Genomic DNA, 25,720 nt, shown 5'->3' with positions numbered 1-25,720 from the left:
TCATTTTTGTAGGGCATCTGCTGCTAGGCATTTGAGCAGATTGTTTCCCCACTGTGACTCCCTTGTAGAATACTAATTGTTTCATTTGCAAGTGGTTGTCAATTGGAAATAGCTTCTGGGTTAAGGTTGGGGGCATGTGTCCACTTCTTTTGGTGCAAGGACCCCATGTGGTGCAGACCCATGCTGACCCTGTGCATGCTGCCCCAGTCTCTGTGAGTTCATATGTGCATTGATCCTGCTGTATTTAGAAGGCCTGGTGTCCATGATGCCCTCCATCCCTGCTGGATCTTGCATTCTTTTCAGTCACCTCTTCCACGGGATTCCCCGAGCCCTGAGGGGAGGGATTTGATGGAAACATCCTTTAGGGCTGAGGGTTCCAAGGTCTCTCACTGTCTACATAATGTCTGCTGTGAATCTCTGTGTTTGTTCCCATCTGCTGCAGGAAGAAGCTTTTCTGATGATGGCTGAGCAAGACACTGACCTATGAGTCTAGCAGAATGTTATTAGAACTCATTTTATTGCTGTGTTCCTTTAGTAGAACAGTAGTATTTGGTTTTTCCCTAGGTCCCTGGCTCAATGTACACAGGTCTGTTCACACAGGTTGCCTATCAGTTTTGTAAAACATTTATATATTTCTAATTTGGGGGATTATAATATAATTACAACATTTCCCTGGTCCCTTTCCTCCCTCCAAACCCTGTCAGATACCCTCCTTGCTCTCTTTCAAATTCATGGTCTCTTTTTTCCTTAATTATTGTTACGTGTGTGTGTGTGTGTGTGTGTGTGTGTGTGTGTGTGTGTGTAGGTTGGTACTGGACTCAATATCCACAACTCTACATTTTGATTGCTTGTAGTTTTATCTTATCATCGCCTTCATCTGTTACAAAGAGAAATTTCTTTGATGAGGGGTAATGGCTACACTTATCTCTGGGTAATTGGACAAATGTTTAAAATATTTAGAATGTAGTTAGGAAGTATGTTTGTTTAGTAAAGTGGCAGTTGTAGGTTCTCCCAGATTCATGACTTCACTAGCCCTGGGTAATTGGCTAGGTTTCCAGTACCCAGCATGATTTCCCTCTTGTTGCGCAGGTCTTAAGTGCAATTAGAGAGCTGTTGGTTACTGCCAAGGTATGTGTGCCACTATTACATCCGTGGGGTTATTGTTCCATGATGGTTGTTGCTATGGATGATAGGGTAAGACTGTGGGTTGCTTTTCTCCTTTGTAGGCCTGCATGATACCTTCTAGTTCCACAAAAGCTAGTCCTCAGGAAAGAGACATTTAAGTCAGTTCCAGCTGAGAGGCCTCTGGGCCCAGGGTCTGAAAGGCATGTTGTCTTCAGCAATATTATATTTTTAAAGAGACTGGAGCAATTGGAACTATGGGGAGCTAAATTAGCATATATATCTCCATGCTGTCACAGGGAGTGGACTTATGCAGAAGATCAGTCTACAGTAGTGGAAGATTCGATTGGCACTGGTTCAATACTCCGAGTGCCATTTGACAATATTTCCCTTATTTGTACAACACAGAACACTTGTTTTATGAAATTTTTTTTCTGCAGTTATATGGATGTGTTTGTTTTCAGCTTCATATTGAATATTATCTATCTGTAAGCTGTTTGTCTTGGGAAGGGGTTATTTACTTCTAGGTCCTGCAGAGCCAATTAGGGCAGGGATGGTGTTCCCAGATGCCACACTTGGTACACAAACTGTCCCTTGACTCGTCCTGTACTTTCCATTTCTAAAAGCAAGTTAAGGAAATTAAAGTCTTAGGTAGCTAAGGGAAAAATCCCAAAATACCAATGAGTAGAAAAATTAGGATTAACAGACACGGTGGCAAAGGGACTAATACAAAGGTTTACATAATCCTAAGTAACGCCAATGGAAGAAATAAATTCAACTAGAGACATCACGTTCTCATAGGGTGTATTTGGGCAAGATGTGGCATGTAGCTTGTTCTGTTGGACCAGGTGAGGAGATGACGCCTCCTCTTGAGCCCATGGGAGAATAAAGAGGAGACCCACGGTCTCGACAGAGTTTTGGCATCTTAAACCCAGAATGTCTTGTTCAGCAAGCCAACTGGACTTGCTCTTTTCCAGACTGTGGCTGACAACCTGCATCTTTCCCCTCTTATCTGCACAGGGCTTTCTAGTTCTCACCCGAGGCCAGGGCTCTGTTTCCACCCCTAACAAACTGCCAGCCCACTGCATGGAACCTGTGGTGAGCCGCCTTTACTCAGCCTCCAAGTGAGTGGCGCTCCACCGGTCACCTTCTGTCGCCTTCTCCAATTATTGGCAAAAATAACTAGGGCGCAGCCTTCCCAATTATAGTTGCAGAGAAAAAGACAGATTTGTAATTATAAGGAAATGTCCGGTTTCCTAAGTGTTTATGGGCAAAAGGAGACAGGAGAACCCAGTTTTGATGCTTTTTCATGGACCTTCCTGCCAGATCTTGAATGGGGAAGTCATTCGGAGACCACGGAAGGGAAGGAGAAGCAAACCGTTCAATTTCTAAGAGCAAGCCTGTGTGATAGCTCTGTGGGGAATTCCTTAGGCTGTTTTGAGATCTAGAACTCTGAGGAGAGGCAGAGAAGGCAAAAGGAGGCCCTGCCAGTATCCCCAGGAAAGGCTCCACCTGAGAGAAGCCATCACTGCTTGCTAATATTTTTCTCTTATCTACACAGAAATAGAAATAGAATTTGTTTAGCAAAGTCTTAGGAGTAAAAAAAAAAACAAAAAAACAAAAAACCTACAATTGCGGCTAGAGCTTAACAATTTTATAGTAGACAGAATCACATTGTCCACTTCCCTGAGTAAAGAAGGGTAGCCCCATTCAATCCCACTAGTGTAGAGGAGCCAGCTCCACTAGTAACCTTGTTGAACCAAGAGGGAGTAATGGAGAAAAACATTCCAAAACTTTTGCCAACTCAAAACCATCTTGACCATAAAGAATTAAACCAAATATAATAAAGTAGAGAAGTCAGCATTTCTAGAATAAATATTTTTACTTTAACTCTTATTCAGTTAGCAAGTTAACAACCCATTATTCTGCAATGAGAATCCTTTTTCCTCACTGAAGAAGACACACACAATCTTAAGGCGATGTGACTTTGCTTTATTGAATGGAACACCACTCAGTATTTGTAGCTGTGAAGCAATCATAAGGCCACCACGCATGGAGCTCTTGCAAATGTCACTCTTAACTCATTCAAATCCTCAATCCACTTCTATGAACACAATCAGTAGTTTGCAGCTCCTCGGCCAATATCTATGATCGTTCATTTCATAAAATTATATATAAGCAGAAAGAAGTCTAAGGAATATTAAAAAATTTCAGAAAAATAGTCCACATCTAGTCATAATCTTCCAGGTTTTCTGTAAAAGAAACCAGTAACAATTATAAGCATTCTTAGTTCCATACATACTTACTTTATTTAATAACACATTTATTTTCAACACAGAAAAGCTATTTTATTCTTTTATCACATTATTGGCATAAGCTAGCATACTTTGCTTACATTTAAAATCAAACGCACTAACCAAATTTATTGCCAACAAAAATTATTTTAAAATATTCTAAAACCAGCAGTAAGCCATGTGGCTACATTTTCTTGACTCTCCTGCACACGTCCCATGGAGAGACTCCCCCAGAGAGTAGGAAGATCTCCAAACAGCCCTAAGGCCCACTGACCACGGAAACCCACTACTTTCACAGGCACTAAAAGGCATCAGAAGTACAGTTTCTTTACCTGCACGACTGTGTGGCTAACACCTCTAGTGACACCTGTAATAGTCTCAAAACACAGTGATGAAACTGTGGGGATTGTGGAAATAAAGTGACAAAGGGGGACATTATGCACATAAATGCCTTCTCTGATCTTCTACAAGCTAGCTCTGTAACCCACTAATAGAATTTAAGAGTTGCATCATTCTGTATTGTAACAGGAAAAGGCTGTTGTCGCCATGCCGAATTTATTTTCCTTTTATTTTCTCTAAAAAAATCTTGGTTCCTCAAAATGTATTATTACTACTTTCTGGATAACTAAGATATTAAAATATAAAGCCTCCAACCTCATCTCCTCATTTTGGAACATGTTAAAAGCAGGGTGTCAGTGTTGGCAACTTCTATATTAAAAACCTGGAAACCAAATCATTCTTAACAATATTCTTTTATTTTCCTAGAACAGCACTGCTGACAGGCTTGATAAGTCCAACTTAGAAAACACTATGAATAAATATAATCTCTCATCCAATATTTATAAGACTTTCGAAAGCTGGGTGTGGTGGCACAGGCCTATGAATCCAGCATTTGGGAGGCAGAGGCAGGATGATAGTAGACCCAAGTCCAGCCTGATCTACAATTAGATCTTGTTTCAAAACCAAACAAACAAGCCCTCCCTCCCACCAATGAAAACATTCACTTGTCAAAAAAAAGATTCTGGAAATAGCAACAATGCTGGGTATTTGTTCTTTTGTTTATTTCTTAGTAAAAATTTCTCTATACTAAATAGGCTTCCTCTTAAAAATATGTTTTCTAGATCACATTAAGACAAATTCTGAATGCCTTTTAACATACTATATAAACAACTAGTGCCCGAGTCTGTGAGAACTCCCTTTCAAGCAACAGAATCACACTTCTACACAGGCAATTTTAAACAGCTGGAACAATACAATGTGAGGGGGAACGTGGGAACAAGGGTAGGAGAGAGTGTACTTGATGGTTTAATACCAGCATACTGGGCACCCTCTATAAATCTTAATACTCTCCATCCATTTCCATTGGGTGTAAACATGCTAGCAGAAGTTTGAGCATTTTTATGACATAAACATTTTGTTCTGAAGATTACTGTTTACCAGAATACAAAACACAGGTGGCAGTTGATCCTGGGTAATAGGATGCAAATGCCACTAACACACATCAACAAGTGGGCAACACCTACCTCTGTGGTCAATAGTTGATCATCTTGCGAAGAGCATCATAGCACTTCCATTTGTCCGGGATATAAAACGGCTCAAAGATGTGAGGAAACGGGGTGTCATATCCACATACTCGAGATATCGGAGCCTCTAAGTTCAAGAAACATTCCTCCTACAGAAGGACCAAAACGAGTGACTTTAACATGTTTCCATTCACAGAAATATACTTAAATACACTTAAAATAACTTGACTATTTAAAGCACAATTACAGCTAGAGATACCAAAATGTCTAAGTCTATTGTTACTGAAAAGCAAGTATGAGTAGCATGTTGGCATGATCCCAACTTTCCTTGAAATGCTTTTGTATATGCATGGGCCGCTATAGCCACATGTATCTATCCCCAGCACTGAGGTGGGATCATGTCAATCATACTCCGGTGAGGATAAATGTAAAGCAACACAACACAGCAAATCCCCATAGCATTTAACCCTACTGCTTGAAATTAGTGATGATGTATGCTTTCTCATGTTTCCTGTATTTTTGTTTAAATTTATAAAATGACTAGGTATTGCTTTCATAAATTCATGTCTGGGATTCTGCTGTGTACCAACTGTCTATCAAAGTACTTGACTGTCCTTATTGCTCTCATCATCAGGCTTCTGAAGATGCTGCTGGCCCGGGGCTAGTCACAGCCCAAGTCCACTGCAGGACTGGTGCGTGCTGACCTCTCAGATGTTACATTTGAGACTCCTCATTGGGGCAGCCTCCTTTTACTACAATTTCTCATTGCACACACAAGTGACAGAGGGACTTCTGCCCTGAGTACCCAAGGTGATGATATAAGCCTAGCCCATGGCAGTAGCCAGCTTCTTTGCCTTCGGTAGAGACCATAAGCTCCATAAGGGCAGACATCTAGTTCAGAAACATAAAATCTAAATTTCAGTAGAACAAACAGTGCACACAATTCTTATTCTTAGGGGAACTGTTGTACAAGTTTTTTTTTAATTTGAATAAAACTCTAAAGATAGATGATAGAAGATGTAACAAAACTACTCTGAAGAAAATATCATTAATTTTACTAAAGCCATTATCTGAAATAAAACCCTTGGATTTAAATTAAAATATTCACACACTGCCTTGCTTCCCATAGGATCAATTGGAGTCTAAATATTCTTACATATCATAGTGTTTCTAATTATCATTTGAACGAATCTTTTATATGAAGACATTGTGATACCATATTCAATCTGTATTCATTGTGAAAACTATTATCGTTAGTATAAGTGTAATGGGAGAAGAAAAGACATGCAAAACAGGTAAATAAACTTCAGAGAGAGCCAGCTGGACATGTACAGCTCTCTACATGGTCCCATTAGCCCCAACGACTTGCAGTATCAAATGCCAAACCAGTGTTAACTTCCCAGCAACAGGAATCTCCACCAACAACCACAGAACTTCACCACAAAAGCTTACAGAGCCATCTCAGAGATCCACTGATAACCACCAAACCAGGACAATAAACAGGGCCAACAGTCCTCCACTGTCCTCAATGTAACAAGGAATTTTAAAGAGCTTTAGATTGTCAATGTGGTTGATATATCCTCTGTAGTCTGCTGGCAATGGTCGAGAGAAAGCCTGATCTGACCTAGTCTGGTGATCAGATGGCCAAACACCCTAACAGTCGTCTTAGAACTCTCATCCAATAACTGATGGAAGTGGGAAGTGGATGCAGAGATCCTCAGCCAGGCCCCAGATGGAGCTCCAGGTGTCCAACTGTCAAGAAAGAGGAGGGTCTGCAAGAGCGTGAATTGTTAAATCCAAGATTGCAAAAAGCACAGGGACAAATAGCCAAACGAATGGAAGCACATGAATTATGAACCAAAGGCTGTGGAGCCCCCAGCTGGATCAGGCCCTCTGGATAAGTGAGACAACTGAATAGCTTGATCTGTTTGGGAGGCATCCAGTCTGTGGGACCAGGATCTGTCCTTAGTGCATGAGCTGGCTGTTTGAAACCTTGGGCTTACACAGGGACACTTTGCTCAGTCTGGAAGGAGGTGACAGGACCTGCCTGTACTGAATCCACCAGGTTTAAATGAATCCCCAGGGGTGCCTTGATCCTGGAGGACATGGGAATGGAGGGGAGGGGCTGGGGGGAAGGCTGGGGTGGTTGCAGGAGCGGGGAGGACAGGGGAACCCATGGCTGATGTATAAAATTTAAAACACATAATAATAAAGAAAAAAATAGATTGTCAATGTGGGATGAACTCAGTTTTATTTAAAGGACTCCGGCTATTTTTTCCATCTTCCTTGAGTGCTGCATTCTTTATAAACAAATTAGCTGAGGACATGGTGTGGTATAGGAAATGGCAGACAAACCATGTCACTAAGTGCCTTTGATTTTACCAGTGATGTCACCAGTGACTCGGAAAGCCAACCTACCTCAAAGTCACCTGTCAGTGTATTAACATCACCCCCTTTGGCACACAGACAACAGCAAACTTGACTGTTGTCAAATGGCACTACCACGAACTCAAGAATGTGTGTGATCCTTTTTCTGGGAAGTCATCTGCAGGTGTGCACTAGCACAGGGAGAAACCATCTACCACCTAGTCATGCCTGAACTGTAAACAGTGTTACCCTCTGAGGCTGGGGACAGCAAGGAGGGAAAATATTTCACTCTGTACTTTCTAAGGTTTATTTCAGGCTTTATGAGACAACGCTGAATCTTGTCATCGAGTGGCAATGAAAACAAAGAGTAAATAATCAATTATTTCTGTCGGAATAAACGCCCCCGTTTTATATTTCAGAAATTTGTGATTTTAGGCATAGCTTTTCCTCACCTCAGAAGTCAAGACTGTAGATTAAATAAGATGGAATTAAATGATTATATACATAAAACTGCATTCTCCAAATCATGGATGGGAGTTCAAGGATGTGGAACAGAAGACTACATGGAGCTCTCAGTGTACTTAGCATGTGCCCTAGAGAGGTGATCCAGGCTGAAATTCTAACTTTCGGCTAAATGAAAGACATTAACCAAGAACCTTTAGTTATTTCTTCCACAGACTTCGAGTGGAAAGTATTGTAAAGCAACTGGAAATAAGATGTCTGGATCAATCTAACACCTGTACTGGTGCCCAGTGAACTGGCTTATATGCAAATTACCTACACCACAACATTCCTTTAAACTCCATCCAAACAGCACAGCCTTGCTCAGCACCATGCTTTTCATAACGCTATACACACATACCAACAGACTGAGACAGGCAGACACATGTACACACACTTGCACACACACTTTGGAAAAGAAATGCCTGAATCTCGTTAACAGATGTATAGGCTAACGTAAGTCAATAATCCTTCGGAACATCTCTCTTCATTGTAACTATGCAGATAGCAACATGAGTGCTAAACTTGCAGGACAATCTAAGTTAATTACATTGACCTGTTCTATTGGCAACTTAAGTTTAATAGTTCGTTTTTGCTTTCTTTTACTCTATTTTTGTTGTTGTTGTTGTTGTTGTTTTGAGACAGGGTCTCACTAGGCAGCTCAAGCTGGCCTTGAACTAACTCACTAACATAGACCAGGCAGACCCTGAACTCTTGTCAGTTCTACTGTGTCAGCCCTGAATGCTGAGATTACAGGTATGTGACGCAAGCCCAGATTAAGCACATACATCTTTAAAAATTGTATTTGCTAACATTTAACTCAGAAATAGTAAGTGCAAAGAATGAGGAATCGAGTAATGACCTAACCCACGGGGCTATAAAGAAGGTTATATGTGATGTCTAGGGCAGGGCAAGAGCTGGCCTGGGTCAGTATTTTGTCTTTCTCCCCAGAGAGAGAGCAGCATGCATGACCGTTCCAACACGGTCAATAAAGAATCCACATAGGAACCACAAGAGGCTTTCCTCAGGACATTTGGGGTCCAGTGAGAAGGATGAAGGTGAACCCCGATGTCACAGAGCGGCAGCTGCATACTGTTTGCTCATGGTGAGTCCTTCCAGCAGATCTGAACTCCAAAATGGAATTCGAATTTGCTTCTGAACCTGCTTTTCCAACTGTGAGTTTTTCCCCCTAAAATATGTTAATAATAAGAGTGACAGTGTTCACATTGTGCCAGGCTCTGTGCTCCACGAGTTATGTGTTTTATCTCCTTTTTATTCCGTTTCCTGAGTGAGGAGACTGTCTGAGGTCGAATACTGACTCGCACAGGCATGGAACATCAATGTGCCACTGCAAAGCCTGTGGGCCCCGTCCTTCCTCTTCAAACTCAGATTTATTATTTTTATTTTTTTATATAAAATTTTATGATTTTGGAGGGGAGGATTCTCATGCCACAGAGTGTACATGGAGTTCTGAGAATAACTTTTAGGAGTCGGTTTTCTCCTCCCTGGATTCTGGGAACTGAATTCGGGTCATCCGGCTGATATGGCAAGTGCCTTTATCTGCTGAGCCATCTCACCAGTCCTATATGTATTAATTTTGAAAATAGCAATAATAAGAGAAAAATGAATTAGGAATGCCTTTTAAAAAGGTAAAGTGGAGGGCAGGTTGGGTTATCACAGTTTTACAAAAGAATACTGAAATAGGACAGGGTGTTAAGGACAGTCCTGGAAGTCTCTACCCCATCATGAGAAGGGTGAAGGCCACAGAACATGTGAGGAAAATGGAGGCAAGAAACAGATGTCCTGGGATTGGGAACCTCTGAGCTATCTTAAGAGATCTGAGCAAGCACAGTTCCAGTTGTGTACATATTAGCCATCTGGACTGCTCACCACAGCCAGGAAGGGAAGCAAGGCACTGTATAATAAATCACTAAAATCATGGATACAAATACATCTTCATTTGCCTGATACCTATAATATAAAATACACATTGATTTTCTTGTTTTGTTTTCGGAAAACAAATGTCATGAGATCAGAAGAGATAGAGATTCTTCAAATTTTTAAGCAGGTAAGAGAAAATAATTGTAAATTCATGGAATTGGGTCCATTATAGTTTAAGATAAAGAAAATATTACTGAGGTTTTAGCTATCTTGCATTTTATGTCTGTGTTTTGCTAGATGTAACTGCAATTACTTAAGTGTGTCCCCTAAAAGGTCACACATTGGAAACTTCCTTAGTTCCTATGTCAGTGGTATTTGGACATGGAGGCTTGGTGTGTAGACTAGGGTTAGATGAGGTCATGAAGATAACCCCATCATAGCCCCCATGAGAGCAGCAATGGTTTTAGAAAAAGAAGAGCATAGCACTCTTGCTAAGTCTAGCCATGATGTCTTCCAAGATGTTATGTCATAATATGGCCCTCAGCAAATGCCAAAACAATGCAATTAGACTTTCCAGCCTCCAGAAACAACAGCCACTTTATCTATTCCTATAAATTACCCACTCTCAGGTATTTTATTACAGCAACAGAAAACAGACTGAGGTAGTAATAAATACTGAGATATATATATTTGCATAAATGCATGTTAGGGCCTTCATGGAATCCCTTAAGACCTCACAATATATAATGTCATTTTCTCTAGTAAAAAATTAAGTTCATCAGCCACTACTTCTCCTGTCTCACTGAAAAGATTATTTAGGCATTTGAGAACACTGTGGCTACTTCAGCAACCCTCAGCAAATCTTCATGTTGTTTTTATGGTGTGGTTGCATAATATAATTGGCACAGCAAAGAATCTGGAATTGTATACGAGGAGAATCTTTATTCTAGTATGATTTAATCTTTCCAAGACTCCATAAGCAACAGCAAAATTAAAATACTTTGTATGTTGAATTATTGTAGTTTTCTACCATTCTGTAACTCATTTACCTCTTTAGGCATGTAGTAACATGTGAAAAGTTGCTTGTTTTCACGCCTGACACATCAGAAAGTGCAATAATCACTGGGTTTTTGTTTCCCTCTTAAGGTTTTCCAAGTTAAAGAAGTCCCTATCTACAGTAAAGCGGGGATTTGAAACAGCATTGAAGAAAGATTCTGCTATGCAAACAGTCAAACCTGAACTACAGCATCCATAATAGCACACAGCCCAGCAGCTCCTGACAAGGCCTGAAAACGCACAAGAAATCACCCCAGCTACATTAAGTGCCCCATGAAGAAGGATGGAGGTGGCTAACCAGGACCACTGAACAGGCTGCACTCAGGCCACAAGGCAAGTCAGAGCCTAGAGTTGCCCCCTGGTGGGGAGCACAGATCCTGGTTGCTAGTTGGTAGGCCCTGGAGCTAGTGACAAATGAAAATGTACTGAGACAGGTAAACCAAGGCCTCCAGAAATGGTTAAAATATCCTGCATAGCAAAAGAACTTCTTCTCCACATGGTGAGACCATGGAAATGTGATGTGTCACTGCACAGAAGATTCTGAGTGGAGTCCAGTGGGTTAGAGGATGTCATAAAAGCTGCACACTTGGAAAACTGGTCAAGAAGACCATATAATACTATGTCTTTAACACACCCATTTGTTTTTTGTTTGTATTTTTATTTCAAGGCCATTCTAGGCTCATATTTCTTTCTAAGAGGAATTCTGGAATAATGTGTACTCAGTTCTCCTAGTGACAGAAAGTTGGATGTAGCCCATTGTGGAAGACTCCACCCCAGGAAGAGCTGGAAAGCTGTGAGGTCAAGTCCAAAGAGAGCGTAGAAACCATAGTCGGTCTTTCCTATGTGTTTTGCTTTCTGACAGCGACTATGCCGACACTGCCTGGTAAAATTGATGAACGAGTACTAACTAATTTTTCTGTGCACTTAATGGAATTTGAGGACAGCAGAAACAGTGGAGAGACCTTGAAAGTGAAATGGACAAGTGTCACTTGTAGAGGCGAAGAATCAGGCTTCCATGTTGTAAGAAGGAGAAACATTACTCTACAACCTAATCCCAAGGGAAAAGACTGAAGATTTCATTTTAATTGACTTTGTGAACAAACCAGAACAGACTGAGGCCCCTTCGATGGTACCCATGTCACTATAACAATTTGAACTGTAGACTATATCTCATACCTCATATGAGGGTGGGAGTGGCTTAAGTTGAAGCTGTCAGGAACACTGAATAAGGTAGACACATCAAAGAATTATGATCCATTTCTAGGAAAGTGTATTCTGAAACAGCTTGAAGTGATTTATGAGTGTATTAGTATTTGCACTCACATTTACATTTCATCGGTGTTAATTTACTAGTAAGTAAAACAACAGATTTCCTTCTAAACAGAGCTAATTCTAGAGGCCATAACCAGAAGCACAAGGGTTAAATGTTAAAAATACAAGAAAGACTAAATTAGTTTTCCAAAATTACATGTAGTGGATAGCCTGAAAGTCCATGAACCTTATATTACTCCCAATTATGTAAGGCTAGACATCACCCAGCTTCCAAATATTATCACAGAATATTTGTTTTAAATCTGCCATGAAAACTTGCCCACAGTCAAAACATGAGTTTTAGCAAATGAGAAAGAGAGACTCTGATGTCTTGAATCACACTTCCACAGCACATGAGTCACAGAGACCTGCAAAGGGCCATGCGCCAGCAACTCCACATTACTGAACTAAATAAACACAACTTTACCAACGTATGGAGTTATGTTCACTTAAGCTAATGCTCTAAACACTACACAGAATGTTTTTAAAACAGAGCTTAAACTACACATATATTATTATGTGCCAGTTTTCCATGGGATTAGATACCTAAGTCATTCTTCAGTAGTCACGGGGTCCCATTCTAACCCCAGGTTGACAGGATACCGTTGAAAACTAGAGGTATATGTCAGTGTCCCAGTACTATGTATATGAATGATAACATTTTACCCATATTTATAAAATGTTAAAAATATTACTATTAAGGCAAACTATTTCTGCAAAGTTTCTAAGTGTAAAATCATAGCCTTAACTAAATTGAAATCTGAGGCCTCTGTTACATGACTTCACTGATACATCTTCAATGTATCCATTTCTTCATCTTTAATGCAAATCACTGGCAATTTGATAGGAAAATTTTCAACATTTTTTTCAGCTACTTAAAGAATCCCCAAATTACTGTGTTTTTTTAATTTAAACTCTAACTAACTATATATATTTTTTTCTACTTAAATTCCAATTCTATTTTTAAATGGAAGCGTTTTCCTGAAGCTGGAAACAAATACCGTTTCAGACATCCCCAGGTTTCCCTGGATACCGCCAAGCTACCTAACACCCAGTTGGAAATGACATTAAATAGGCAAAGACATGCTTCATGATTCAGAGCCACAATATGCCACAATATTAACATCTTAATATGAAAAATCGCAGCGACTCTTTAGTGCCTGTAGAAACTGAAGTAGTAAACATTTTAAAATCACAATTTAATGTTAAATCATGCCTCATCTGCTAATCTAAAAAAGTGTTGTTATAGAGATTAGATTTTTGCTTTTCAAAACTAGTGTTTAAGTTCTACTATATTAAAACGAGAGCTGAGTGAGAACAAGGCCCTGATGAACCACTCCTTCACTTCCATCTAAAAGTATTTTTTTACAAACACAACACCACACTACTATGGTCTAGGGACCCAGATATTTAAAAATACTAGCTTGTTTTAATTCTAAATTAGGTATCACAAATATAAAACCTAGCACATCATCAATACTATTTTGGCTTCCCAGGTAAAAGGTTTTGTCTGATTTTGGAATTCTCCCCAAGGGTGCTCCCCATCTATTTTCAATAAATGACAGAAAACACAATGACTTAAAATTAATTCCCTCATTAAATATTCCTGTAACATATTTACAACCTCTGAGGGTGACTTAGGGCTTCACAAATTCGCAGCCCAAGATTGAGACTCCTTTGAGATAAACTGTGTGCGATTTGACATGTAGAATGCACTCGGACACAATGCGTTTGTTAAACTGTGTTATATGCAGGAAAAGGGGGAAGGCAAGGCTCTCAAATTTCCACAGACGCTGAAGCTTCTCAAATTTTATAGTCCAAATTCTTCCTATAGAAAAGAGCATGGAACAAGGCAGCAGCAGCTTGAGGAGGCGGAATTTCCTTAGGATGTGGACACATAATGATAAACATGAGCAAGCAGCAAACTGGAGCCTCCTTGGGAGCCAGCAGCTCTGTTCTCCATAAGGTAGGATTTCCGTTGTGCTTGGCACCTGGAAATTCAAATCCTCCTGAAAAGTGACTTTGGGTGATCTCAAAAAGCCACGCTTCTGCATGTTTCTCTATAAGATTCTTGGTGCCGTAGTCTACCACCGCCAGATGTTCAGAAGTCAGGCATCAGACATCGTCCCGGCTAAGGCGACCTTTGTCTGACAGGGAAACGCACTGTTTAGGGTTTGCGCTGCTGAGTTAGTTAGGAGTTATCACTCTCCTACTTCTGTAACCTGTTCTGAGTTTCAAGCCTAAACTTAAAGCGAAACTAAAAAGAACAGACAGACTCCTTTCCAACTATCCTCATCTTTCTAAAAAGAAAACTCGAGAAACCGGATTTTTTTTTTAAAAAGTGGCTAAAATCTTTATTTCAAAAATGAGTCTTAATAAAACACCAAAGTTTTAAAAAGATATTTTTCCTTCTCTTTCAACATGTTAAATTTCTATAGTGTTGCTTATGTTTAAACAGGTGTGAAAATAACTTGCTAAACACACACACACACACACACACACACACAGAAAACAGGCTAGGAGGAGAATGACCGTGTAACATATATGTATAATGCCAGCAGACAATGTCAATGTTTTGTGAAATGAAACACTTTTCTTAGAAATTAATTATGGGTGCAATAGCAACGTAACCTTTCAAGTTTGATTTTGCTGAATATATTATGCCAAATTATTCTTCAGCAGTTCGGCTACTAGATAGATTACTTCAATTTTAACAATAAAGCATAGCAGAAATAAATGTTACATGTTCTCATCAATCATTTGGAAGACATTTAGTCAGAAATGTGATGCTGCTCTTGTCTGCTGCTACTCGGGAAGTATTCTTTGTCCTCATGAAATTTAATCATTGAACAACTAACAAATTAAATTTGTGGTAGAGATATGTGTCAAAAGCGAGAAAGGGGCATGGGAAAACCCTCCTTATTTAGATGCATATGACTTCGGTATCAAGCTAAGTTTAGCCTGTTCATGTAAACAAATCAAGCAATTACAGTGATTTCTAGTATCTAATTCAAATAAAATGCAGAATCCAAAGTGCGTTTTTCTCTCTACTGATGTTTCTGCCTTTAACATTGGTTATTTCTTACAAAAATACTTTTCAGGTTGACTGTCTATGAATCTCAAACACATTTTCCCGTCAGTATTTTAGGAGTCAAGAGATGGTTCACAGCCATGGCTCATTCTGTACTCCCGTAATTGAGAAAATGAGGTGCTGATAAGATGATTTCGGCTCTGTGCACAGCCTTATGAAGGCTGTACTGCATACTTAGTGCAGATAAACTTGGAACGAAGAGGATAAAGTCACAGATTTAACAGAGGGCTGGTTGGCGACTGACATCTGGCTCTTTTAACACTTTTCTAGTTAAGTGTGAAATGTCTGACGAAAGGCACAGTTAGTGAGGGGCTTGCGGTGAGCTGAAGTAGCAGTGGTGTAAAAGGTAACATTCCCATGGTTTATTTAGATGGGTCAGAACATTTACTTAGGACTATTTTAGTCTTTTTAAGCTGCTTACTAACTTGGAACTCAGTTCCAAAAATTAAATCAGGTCCTCTAATGAATAATCCGTGGCTAAGGGAGAAAGTACTGACCTGGCCCCACCCCAGAAGCCACAAGGGGTCCACATACTAGTCATATGTCATGGCTAATGATGTACCCAATGACAAATGGCCTCAAACAAATACCCTGGCATATAATCAACACACACAAGGAACAGCTGAAAAACCAACATGGAGAAATATGGGGGTGAGGGGACAAAAAATGAAGTTCAAGGAAGGAGCATACATATGTACACAGAGAAGCAGGGATGGTTTGAACTAACCCAGACTACACAGTAGCTAAGTGTATAGTCCTATTGGATAACAAGCTGCTATTAGCTACCTATACAGTTTGATTTAATCCTTTTACCATCTCTATGTGGTGATGACGAGTAAAAAAAAAGGGGGGGGGGAGTTTGGGAGAGTCGGAATAAAGAACCACCCTCACACAGGGGCACACTCAGGGCTGGCAGTCTGAACCAGTGGCGCTCACCCATCGCAGGTGCATCATCAAAGACTCCGGAGTCTCAAGTATTCAAAGAGTCTTGTTCCCACCCAAAGTAATTCTGAAGTTAGTGCTACTACTGCACCTGAGGACAGGATTCATGGTTTATTTCCAGTCAAACTGAGACTTTTTCTTTTTAAATCTTTTATAAGAAGCAGAACAGCTGAAGCCAGTTGTGAGGAAGAGGGCTCAGACAGTGGGAACTAGACGGTATTCTAATCAGAATTACAGCAAGCGAAGCTTGGGTTTACAGGAGATTTCTGAAGGGGCTTTCTGAGAAGATGTGCATGGGGGGACTTGTTTGTAGTTCATTCTGAGCAGCTTGCGTTAGTCCCAAGTATGTGATTGTGAGATCTCAACTTGATTTCAGTTTCCGGCCGTCCACGTAACTTTGACAGTCTCTATGGTGAGTTTCAAATCATTAAGGCACTTCATAGGAAAACGAAAGCTGCTCCCTTTCATTTATTTCCTCATTTACAAGACAGTCTGGATGAATTTATGACACTAAGTACTTTGATTAAACTATGACAACTTTTTCATAGGCTGATGAAATACTTAAGTGAGCACAGTTTGCACGTCTTATCTTGGCTTCACCTTAAATAGGGGAATAAAATTTAATCTCCTCACAGTAAATATTTTATAGTTGTTCTCCACAAGTAACTCATTATTTTAGGAGGTTACCACTAGAGAAGCAAATTTCCAAAGTATTTAAATAAATGTCTTTTAAGAATTAAATTAACCTCCCCTCCCTTTTTTTTCAATCAAAACAACAGGCAGCAGAGCAAGCCACTACTGAAATGACAGCAAACTTAAGTTGAACGTGAACAAAGGTGCAGCGCAGGGTCCTGGGCTCAGGGGGCGTATGCCAGCCACAGTCTGTGCTTATTGGCACAGCCCCCCCGCAGCTGACACTGGGTGCTCACTAGGGAGCTCTGGGCTCCCATTGGCCCTGAAAAGCTAGGCGAACACATATGTAAGTTCCATCAAGTGGACACTGCCGTGTGCAGACGGAGCCATCCCCAGCAAGAAAGCAAACAAATTCCAGCTCTCGGAACAAGCATTCCAGTCTCCCCCGGAAAAGTTTCACTTTTAAAAATGCTCTCTTTCTCGTGTGTGTGTGTGTGTGTGTGTGTGTGTGTGTGTGTGTGTGTGTGTGTACATATATGTATGTACACACAAACATATATATGTACACACATACATGCATATAGGTAATAAGGGTGTGTGTGCATATCAGACTTTCTGATGCATTCAAGTCACATTACTTTCAATTCCCAGACCCCAAAACTGAGCACGCTTACAATTGATATAACAAATCACCAACCACAAGGATTTTCCCTAGGTTTCCTCCAAGGCTAATTACGTAGCAAATCTAATTAAGTTCACATGATTTGTCTCAGCAGCAGGTACTTCAGTTACTCCAGCACTGCCAAAAGGGGTCTGAAGTGTGTGTTCTCTCTCCAAAATAATCACACTGCATGCCAAACTGATAACCGTTCAACACAGCTGCAGAGCAAATGTGCGGTCTCGGCCCTGTAAATACAGTGTTCGCACATCCATCTGCACTCTGAGCAATTGCTCGTTCAGAACTACCGACTGTGCACTTAGAGTACTACTCCAGAGTGCTCTACGCACTAGTATCTGTCTTTTGTTTCACTGGCGGCTTTGCATAAACGGGAGGGTCTCCTGCTCTTAAGAGCACACATTCAAAGTCAGAAAACCTCAAGCACTGAAATGCACTAGATCAGCACCTTGTTGGACTGCTTTGCTTAAGTTTGATAGCTTGTATGAATATGAACATAGAGTTTTCAGTGTGTTTGAGAGGGCATTCATGGAATAGTCGACATGGAATATAGTTAACCTCATTCTCGAAGGAAATTGCAAAAATATTCATCAACACGAATTAACTGTTTTTAATTACAGTTCTTGAAAGTGCAAACCAAAGCTATGACAAACTCATACTGTAGAAATTCAACTCTGTATTTCAGTCACACAAATAATTTCCGTGGAAGGAAATCCTTTGCAGAGGGGTGCGCAGAGGGGTGCTCCAAACTCAGTGGGCTGCACGGGTTGTTTAAGGCCATGATCACATTCCCTCCAGAGACTGTGAGATCACCATGGCAACTACCCTTCCTCAAGATAAGCAAGAACCAGTGTTCTGAAAACACACTTGCCCTTCTGCGGTGATAACAATATGCCCTAGTTTGAAGAATAAAAACCTACCTATTTTTGTGCAAAGCAGACAGCACGTTTACTGACTGACTAGAATTTAGCTTGGTTAATGAATACAAAAATAATGAAATCAGCCATTGTGTGCCAGTTTCTAAACAAAGCAAAATTTGCGACTTGAGTAACTCGGGATGTCACAGCTGGAGGAGCTGTGTATGTATACCCAGGCAGAAGGAAAATGGCCTTTAGAGAGCAAAGGGCTTATCAGAAGCAGAGCTGGCAAGAGGGAACACCATATGCTTCCCCAGAGCTCTTGGAGTGTCTCAGAAGAGGCACACATTTCAATAACTGTATTAACCATCTGTAGTTGTTTCCAGCTCTCCCGTTCTTGATGGGCAGGGTAATACAGACTTCCGAGTTAAGTATCACCTCTTACACTTTTATTTCATTTCATTTGTGTGTGTGTGTGTGTATGTGTGTGTGTGTTTACTGGTTCAGGTATCAGTTGCTAACTGTCTAAGCGTTGACTCAGTTTAAGTGTGCAAAACCAACACTGCAGAGTCACACACTACTTTACAAGGCTTTGCATTAGCGGTGCTCAGCTTGGCCAGAGCTCACCTTAAGACACCTTTATTATACACACACACACACACACACACACACACACACACACACACACACACTCACACACAGTTTAGAAAGCAGCCTGAGGAAATTTTCACTCCTTGGCAATGCCTAAACACTCTCTTCTTCATTCAATAGATGCTACACTGTTGCCCCCGTGATCACACCCCGAATGAGTTTCTTAGACCGCCAAGATTACTCTTGCCCGACTGCTCCCTAGGCCCAGAACAGATAAATATATATGTGTCTAGGAAAGGAAAGAAGGAAACAAAATCAAAGGAAATGAGACGAAAGGAGAAAAGGACAGAATCTTCACCTTCAATACAGCCAATCTTTCATCTACAATTGTCTCCTGCTTTCCTGTTTCCTGCTATGGTCACATAGTCCACCTTCCAAATTTAGCTGAAATGCCCTTCTCCAAGAAGCCATCGGGGAATTTAATATTGAATTTTTTATGAATGTGCTCATATTTCTCAATTATTGTAAATGAAGTACAAAACCCCAGCGTACCTACTCCTCCCTGTATGCACAGGAAACATGTTTAAAGAGCCCGGAAAAGAAGGGGGATTCCAAAGGAGGGGTGCAGGAGGCAGAAGGGGACAACCAGATGGTCCCCAGACCAGCCAGGACGGGAAGGTAGCAACGAGTGGTTTTGATATTTCACACATCCATGTTTTACAGAGCCCATCCGTGTAGCTATGGAGCCACATACTATTCTTGGGGCTCCTTCGGCGGGAATCTAAAGGTGTCATCAGAGATGAATCATGGCACCGCTGATAATTCAAATGCAACAGTGATGACAAGAGTGAGTGAAGGGACACACTGGAAATGAGCAGACCGTATGCATTCGTAGTTTGAGGGCAATTATCTCATTCCGTTAAAAATAGAAGGATGAAAACGAAAATGTCCACATGAGAAAGCTGAGAAAACAAAATTAATGATTTTAGAAATAAAAATATTTCCCTATGGTTTGTGGCCAAGTAGAATCCATTCTTGGCTACTGTTCAAATATCTTTTCTCTGCCAGTAATCTAATATATTTATTGTCGTATCCAGTCTCCTAATGCTAATATTACTCTCCCATTTACTCATAACACCGCTTTCCTTTTGCTATTTTTTCTCCCTCAGTGCTGAGTTTTTAATGATTATCTATTGTAAAGGAAAAGACTCAGAACCAAGTAACCTAGCAACGCACACAGAGGCCGTACGTTTAATGCCGCCTGCCGCTCTTCTGGCAGAAGTGTGTTTCTACTATGCACACACTGATGTCTGCGTGCTTTGCTGAGCGGCATGGGAGGAAATCCATTCTCTCTCACCGACACCCTCGGTGCTTTCGGCTGCCAAGGTTGATTATGACACAGCAAGTTGTGAGCTGAGCCCATCAGAATTTTGTTACCTAAAAAACTCAAGGGGATTATGAAGTAATCCAAAAAATGAAGGCCAGATAGAGGCAGAAAGTTCTCTATGTGCCCAATCACACAAAGTCCATAAGGGCATGCTTGTTTTTCCTTAGCATTTAAGAATTCCGATTTATAAAAAGTGTGGCTGTTGGAAAATTCTATTATTTGTTCTGGTTATGCACTGATTTCTAAGACCATTTAAGTAACTTGCAACTAGCTTTCCATTCATGCTGTGAAAAGATGCTTTTTTGTGCAAAAGAATGACCAACACCTCACCATCTTCGACTGTAGGGCTAACACTGTACTGCGAAGCAAAAACCTGAGTCCTTGTCCTCAACCTGTTGTCAATTAGGTGAGTGACAGCATGGCTCTCCCTTTCCCACTCAGTCATGTACACTGTGGATTCACGAGGACCAACGGAACGGCAAATGAATTCACTCTTCAGGGATGGGAAAGTGAATGCCCTCGCATGACCACACAAGGATTAGCGCTGGGTCCCATCTGCAGAAGGCACACCAGCACCCAAAGTCTGGCAGCCAGCAGGCATGCATCAATACATAAAAGCTTGCCTGGAAATTCTGAATTCTTGCTTATCTTCACATCTCTTGGGCTGGGAGAACAACAGAGGCTTAAGAGTCATTAACCCATTGAGAAAGGTAACGAAAGCCAGCGAGATTTGAACAAGAAGGACCCCAGCCTTGAATTCCTGGCAAAATGTTAGATTTGGAAGATTTTCAACATTTTAACACTAAAATGGCAGAGGCAGGGGGCGAGGAGGAAGGGAAAAATATGAATGGCTATAGAGTTCAGTCTGCAGAGTCCCCAGGTCACAATGCAAATAAAAACTGGCCACACTGGGAAAATGACCTTAGCATCCTAACTAAATGGAGGGGAGAGGCACACCCTTGGGAAAACTTGAGAAATGGCAGAGATGGTGGAGAAAGCGCTGTCTCTCTTTATGGGGAAAAACCCACAAAGCTTAACAAAATCATCCATAGTAAAAGGGAGGGAAAAAATATAATGTCTGGAAGTTAAAGCAGTGTTCACATTTTTTGTGGGTAGATGAGAATCTCTGGGAAATTGTAAGATGTCGCATATTTAGTAAAAAAAAAAAAAAAAAAGAGGTGGGGAATAGAACACACTAGAAGCAAGCATTTGTAAGCCACAAATCTGACAAATTTTTACATAAATAAAACGTATAAATAATTCTCAGGACTTAACTGTAAGACAAAAAAAAAAAACCACAAAACCAAAATACAGAAAAACAATTAGAAAGTGGGAGAAAAAAAATGAAAGGAATAGAAATTTCTCCAAAGAGGAAAGATAGATGGCCAATAGTCGCATGAAAGATATTCCACACAGCGAGACATTGGTTTGTATGTGCATATGTGCGTGTGTGCGTGTGTGTGTGTGACAAGAATATGAAATGAAAACATTGCTCTAGCAAATGTTTCGGCTCTGTCTCTCTCATACAACTATACGTACTTCCCGTGACTCCGCAGTCAAACTCTGGGGCAGTTATCCCAGGCAAATGAAAAGTCGTGTCCACACAAAAACATACACACAAATATTCATGACAGCCTTCTCATAACAGCAAAAAACCTGGAAGTGACCCAAACGTCCTTCAGAGGGGTGAAAGACGGGAGGACTATGGTGCAGTCACACCATTAAAAACTAATCAGTCAGTGATAAAGAAATCTACTGGTACAACCTGGGTGAGCCCACAGATGTAAGCTTACTGGGAAAAGTCTCAATAACCGGCCTTGTGATCATCCATGCACTCAACCTCAAACTGATAAAACTGTAGATGTGGAGAAAAGCTGATAATAGATTGGGGGGCTGGGTGCACATACAAATGAGCAGAGTAAGGCAGTTTCGTGTGCTGAAATAGTTCCAGATCTCATGGCAGGAAAGGCTACTTAAATCCACATATGGGGTAAAACTGCAAAAGGCTAGATGCTTATACACAGAACATACAGAAATGTACATTCAGCAAATGATGAACTCTGAATAAGCCTATAGGCTAGCTCATACTTTTACATCCATGTCAAATGTCAGTTCCAACATTTTGATAGGGTTCTAGGATTGTACAAAATATCACAACTGAGAAAAGTTGGGGAAAGGGCACTCAGGACTGTACAAATCATAATTTTGCAACTTCCTGAGTGACTATAATTACTTCCAAACTTTTTACAGAATTTTTTTTAGAATGTATGTACAGATTTTTTAAAAAGGATCCCTGTTGATCCGTAGGCTTCTAGAACAAAGGCAGCAGATGCATAAGGAAAGAGAAAGAATGAAGAATGGGACTAGAGTGAGGGAATCCCTGGGTCTCTCATGCAGTTTGTCAGTAGCATCCAGAGACCACACACAACACAGTCTTCCAAGTCTCCATTTCATCTTTTGTAGCAATAGTAAACCTATCCCACAGGCTTCTAAAACCTGGGTGTGTTAATTTCAATGAGGTGAATGTTCAGTATAAAGTAGAAGCTGAAAATACATGTTTTCTTAATTCTTTAAGTACCCTACTCTGTAGTGAAGCAGATGGGACAGGTAAATGAACAGCAGGTCACAAACCCACAATTAAGGCATAAAATGCCAAATCGAAAGGATGTTCTGTTTATTCTCCCTGTCCAAAGGAAATCCCCCAAAATGCAAGACTTCTTGCCTTAGTATCATTAGGACTCCATCACAATAGCCTTACAGCAGAATCTCACCCTTTAAAATCACCTTTTGTCTTGGACAGTTTTAAATATATAGCATAATTATCCCAATAATCCACAGAACAACTAGAATCAACAGGTTTTACTGTCAGTGTCTAACAGTGCTATCCATCTGTTGCAACGGATGGGCCAGAGGTGATACCTCACCATTCACTAAAGTCCAATCTGTACCCAGGATTTCACATCTTGTCCTAGTACCTTCTTCCGTTCCAGGGGCATCCAAGAAGCACACCGTGTCCCTTCTTCACTTCTTCAGGATGCCCTGGGCTGTAACCATGCCTCAGACTTTCCTCATTTTGACTAACGATCTTGATAGTTTTGAGCACACTAGTCATTCTGTATCAGGTCACTTGGTGGAATTTTTCTAATGTTGCTCTCATAGTAGGACTGGGGTTATAAGATTTGTACATAAATATTTAATCCCAAATTGGGCAGAAATAATAGAAATTTAACAATTAAAACTTTCAGAAACAAGGCAGTGGCCTTCTTTCTGCTCACTGTGCACATCAAACTACTTCTTCAGAACAAGGTCCTTTATGATTAAACAGGTGAACTCTTAAAGCGGGTCAATCGCTGTGTGTGAAGCAACCACAAAGGGCAAACATGAGCTTTGTCTCATGCAGCCTGGACTCATGCCACTGGACAGGCAACTTTGACAGTCCTTTCGAACTCTTCATGGCCTTTGTTTTTTCTGAAAGAAAGAGTGTGTAGACTATCTAGGGGCTGAAGGGATGGCTCAGGGGTTAAAAACCACTGGCTGCTCTTCCAGAGGATAAGGGTTCAATTCCCAGCACTTACATGCTGACTCACAACTGTCTCTAACTCCAGTTCCAGGGGATCTGATGCCCAATTCTGGCCTCCAAGGGCATCAGGCATGCAAGTGGTGCACAGACATACATTCAGGCAAAATACTCACACACATTAAAAATTAATAAATAATAATAATTTTTTTTGAGACAGGGTTTCTCTGTGTAGCTTTGTACCTTTCCTAGAACTCACTCTGTAGACCAGGCTGGCCTCGAACTCACAGAGATCTGCCTGGCTCTGCCTCCCGAGTGCTGGGATTAAAGTATCCACCACCACCGCCTGGCCATAATATAATTTTTAAAAGGCTTTCCTATCTTGGAACCACATTTTTCTACTATAAGCTGGCAGCAGAAAACATACAGCTGCATACATGTCAATCAAAGTCCCAGATATTGTAACAATGGCACCTCTGTGAGACATTGACCTTCACAAGATGGATTCTTAGGATGTGGCGCCCAATGCTATCCCTAACATGGTAAATTCAAATTTGCCATGCATGTTAGATTCGAAAACCCCACAGAAAGATGGCTTTCCCTCAAATGTTTGAGGCCTCTGAGTCACACTAACACATGCAATCTTTTCTACATACCTTCTCCTGTTTTGTTAAAAAGCACAACAACTCATTATATTGAATGTTCATGATCTGTACATATGAGCTGGCTGCTCATAGAGAAACTGTAACCATCACCCATGGATTCTGAAGCAAACTGAAACCTCCCCCAGTCCAAGGGTGGGCCTGAAGTGACTTAGCAAATCAGCATTTTCACCCCTCAGCCCTGGCTGAGGAAATATGACCTTCATAGTCGAACCAAGATGAATCTAGCACTCTAGTTTAGAACTGTTGGAGCCATGTGGTCAGACTTCTGTACATCATGCCAGCCAAACAGCAGCCTATAGGGTGGGAAAACATCTTTACCAACGATATATCTGACAGAGGGTGAGCACCTAGAAATGCCCCCCCCAACCAATTGAACATTTAAAAAAAAACAAATAAGAGAACTAAAAAGGGAGGTACAGAACTAAACAGAACTCTCAAAACAATGACATACAAATGGCTAAGAAACAGTTAAAGAAGTGTTCAACATCTTTAGCCACCAGGGAAATGGAAATTACAACTATTCTGATATTTCATCTTACCACAGAATGGCCAAGATCAATAAATGGCAGCACACGTTGGGAAAGATGCGGTGTTGGGAAGGATGCGGTGAAGGAGAGCACTTACTCATTGTTGTTGGGAACTGTGAAATGATCCAGCCACTGTGGAAATCAGTGTGGAGGTTCCTGAGAAAGCTGAAAGTCAATCTGCCATAAGATCTAGCTATACTACTCCTGGGAATATACTCAAATCACTCTACATCTTACTACAGAGATACATGCTCATACATGTTCACTACTACTCTATTCATAATAGCCAGAAACTGGAGATAGCTTAGATAGCCATCAACTGATAAATGGATAGTGAAAATGCAGTACATTTATTCAATGGAATATTATTTAGCTAAGAAAAATGAAAATTTGAAGTTTTCAAGTAAATGGGTGGAACTAGAAACAATCATCCTCTGTGAGGTAACCGAGACCCAGAAAGACAAACATTGCACGTTTTCTATGTGTGACTGTTAGCTTTTAAGCTTTAGATATATGTTTCATTTAGAAGTTAGATAATTTGACATGTAAAATTAAAACACAAATATAATTTTTAAAAATTTTGCATAAATAAATTAAAATATGAATGTTTGTTATGCAAAAAAAAAGAAGTTAGATAGTTAGCAAAGGACCAGGGTGTGTATGTATGGGCGTGGGGGTGGGGTGTGTGTCTTACAAATATAAGTAAATAGAACACGTTGTGATCAAAGGAAAAGAGAAATTCGAATACAATGATCAAAGTGGGAGATGAGATAGCAGGG

The 25,720-nt window shown here is 40.6% G+C and overlaps 1 protein-coding gene across 2 annotated transcripts in view; it reads right to left on the bottom strand.

Annotated features, from left to right (window-relative positions):
• Positions 1-3,093: 3,093 nt before the first annotated feature.
• The window catches only part of Bckdhb (branched chain keto acid dehydrogenase E1 subunit beta), a 192,124-nt gene continuing 169,497 nt past the window's right edge, over positions 3,094-25,720 (bottom strand). For both annotated transcript variants that reach the window (XM_036192976.1, XM_036192977.1), the window contains exons 10-11: positions 4,940-5,088; positions 3,094-3,374 (exon numbers count right to left, since the gene is read on the bottom strand). In XM_036192976.1, coding sequence (XP_036048869.1) covers positions 4,948-5,088 — 141 coding nt within the window. In that variant the 3' untranslated portion in view covers positions 3,094-3,374; positions 4,940-4,947. The remainder of the gene's footprint in view (positions 3,375-4,939; positions 5,089-25,720) is intronic.

Source organism: Onychomys torridus, chromosome 7 (genome assembly GCF_903995425.1).
Source record: "Onychomys torridus chromosome 7, mOncTor1.1, whole genome shotgun sequence".
NCBI classification, from domain to species: Eukaryota; Metazoa; Chordata; class Mammalia; order Rodentia; family Cricetidae; genus Onychomys; species Onychomys torridus.
Note: the sequence above shows the minus strand (reverse complement) of the source record. Positions and strands in the feature narration are given on the sequence as shown.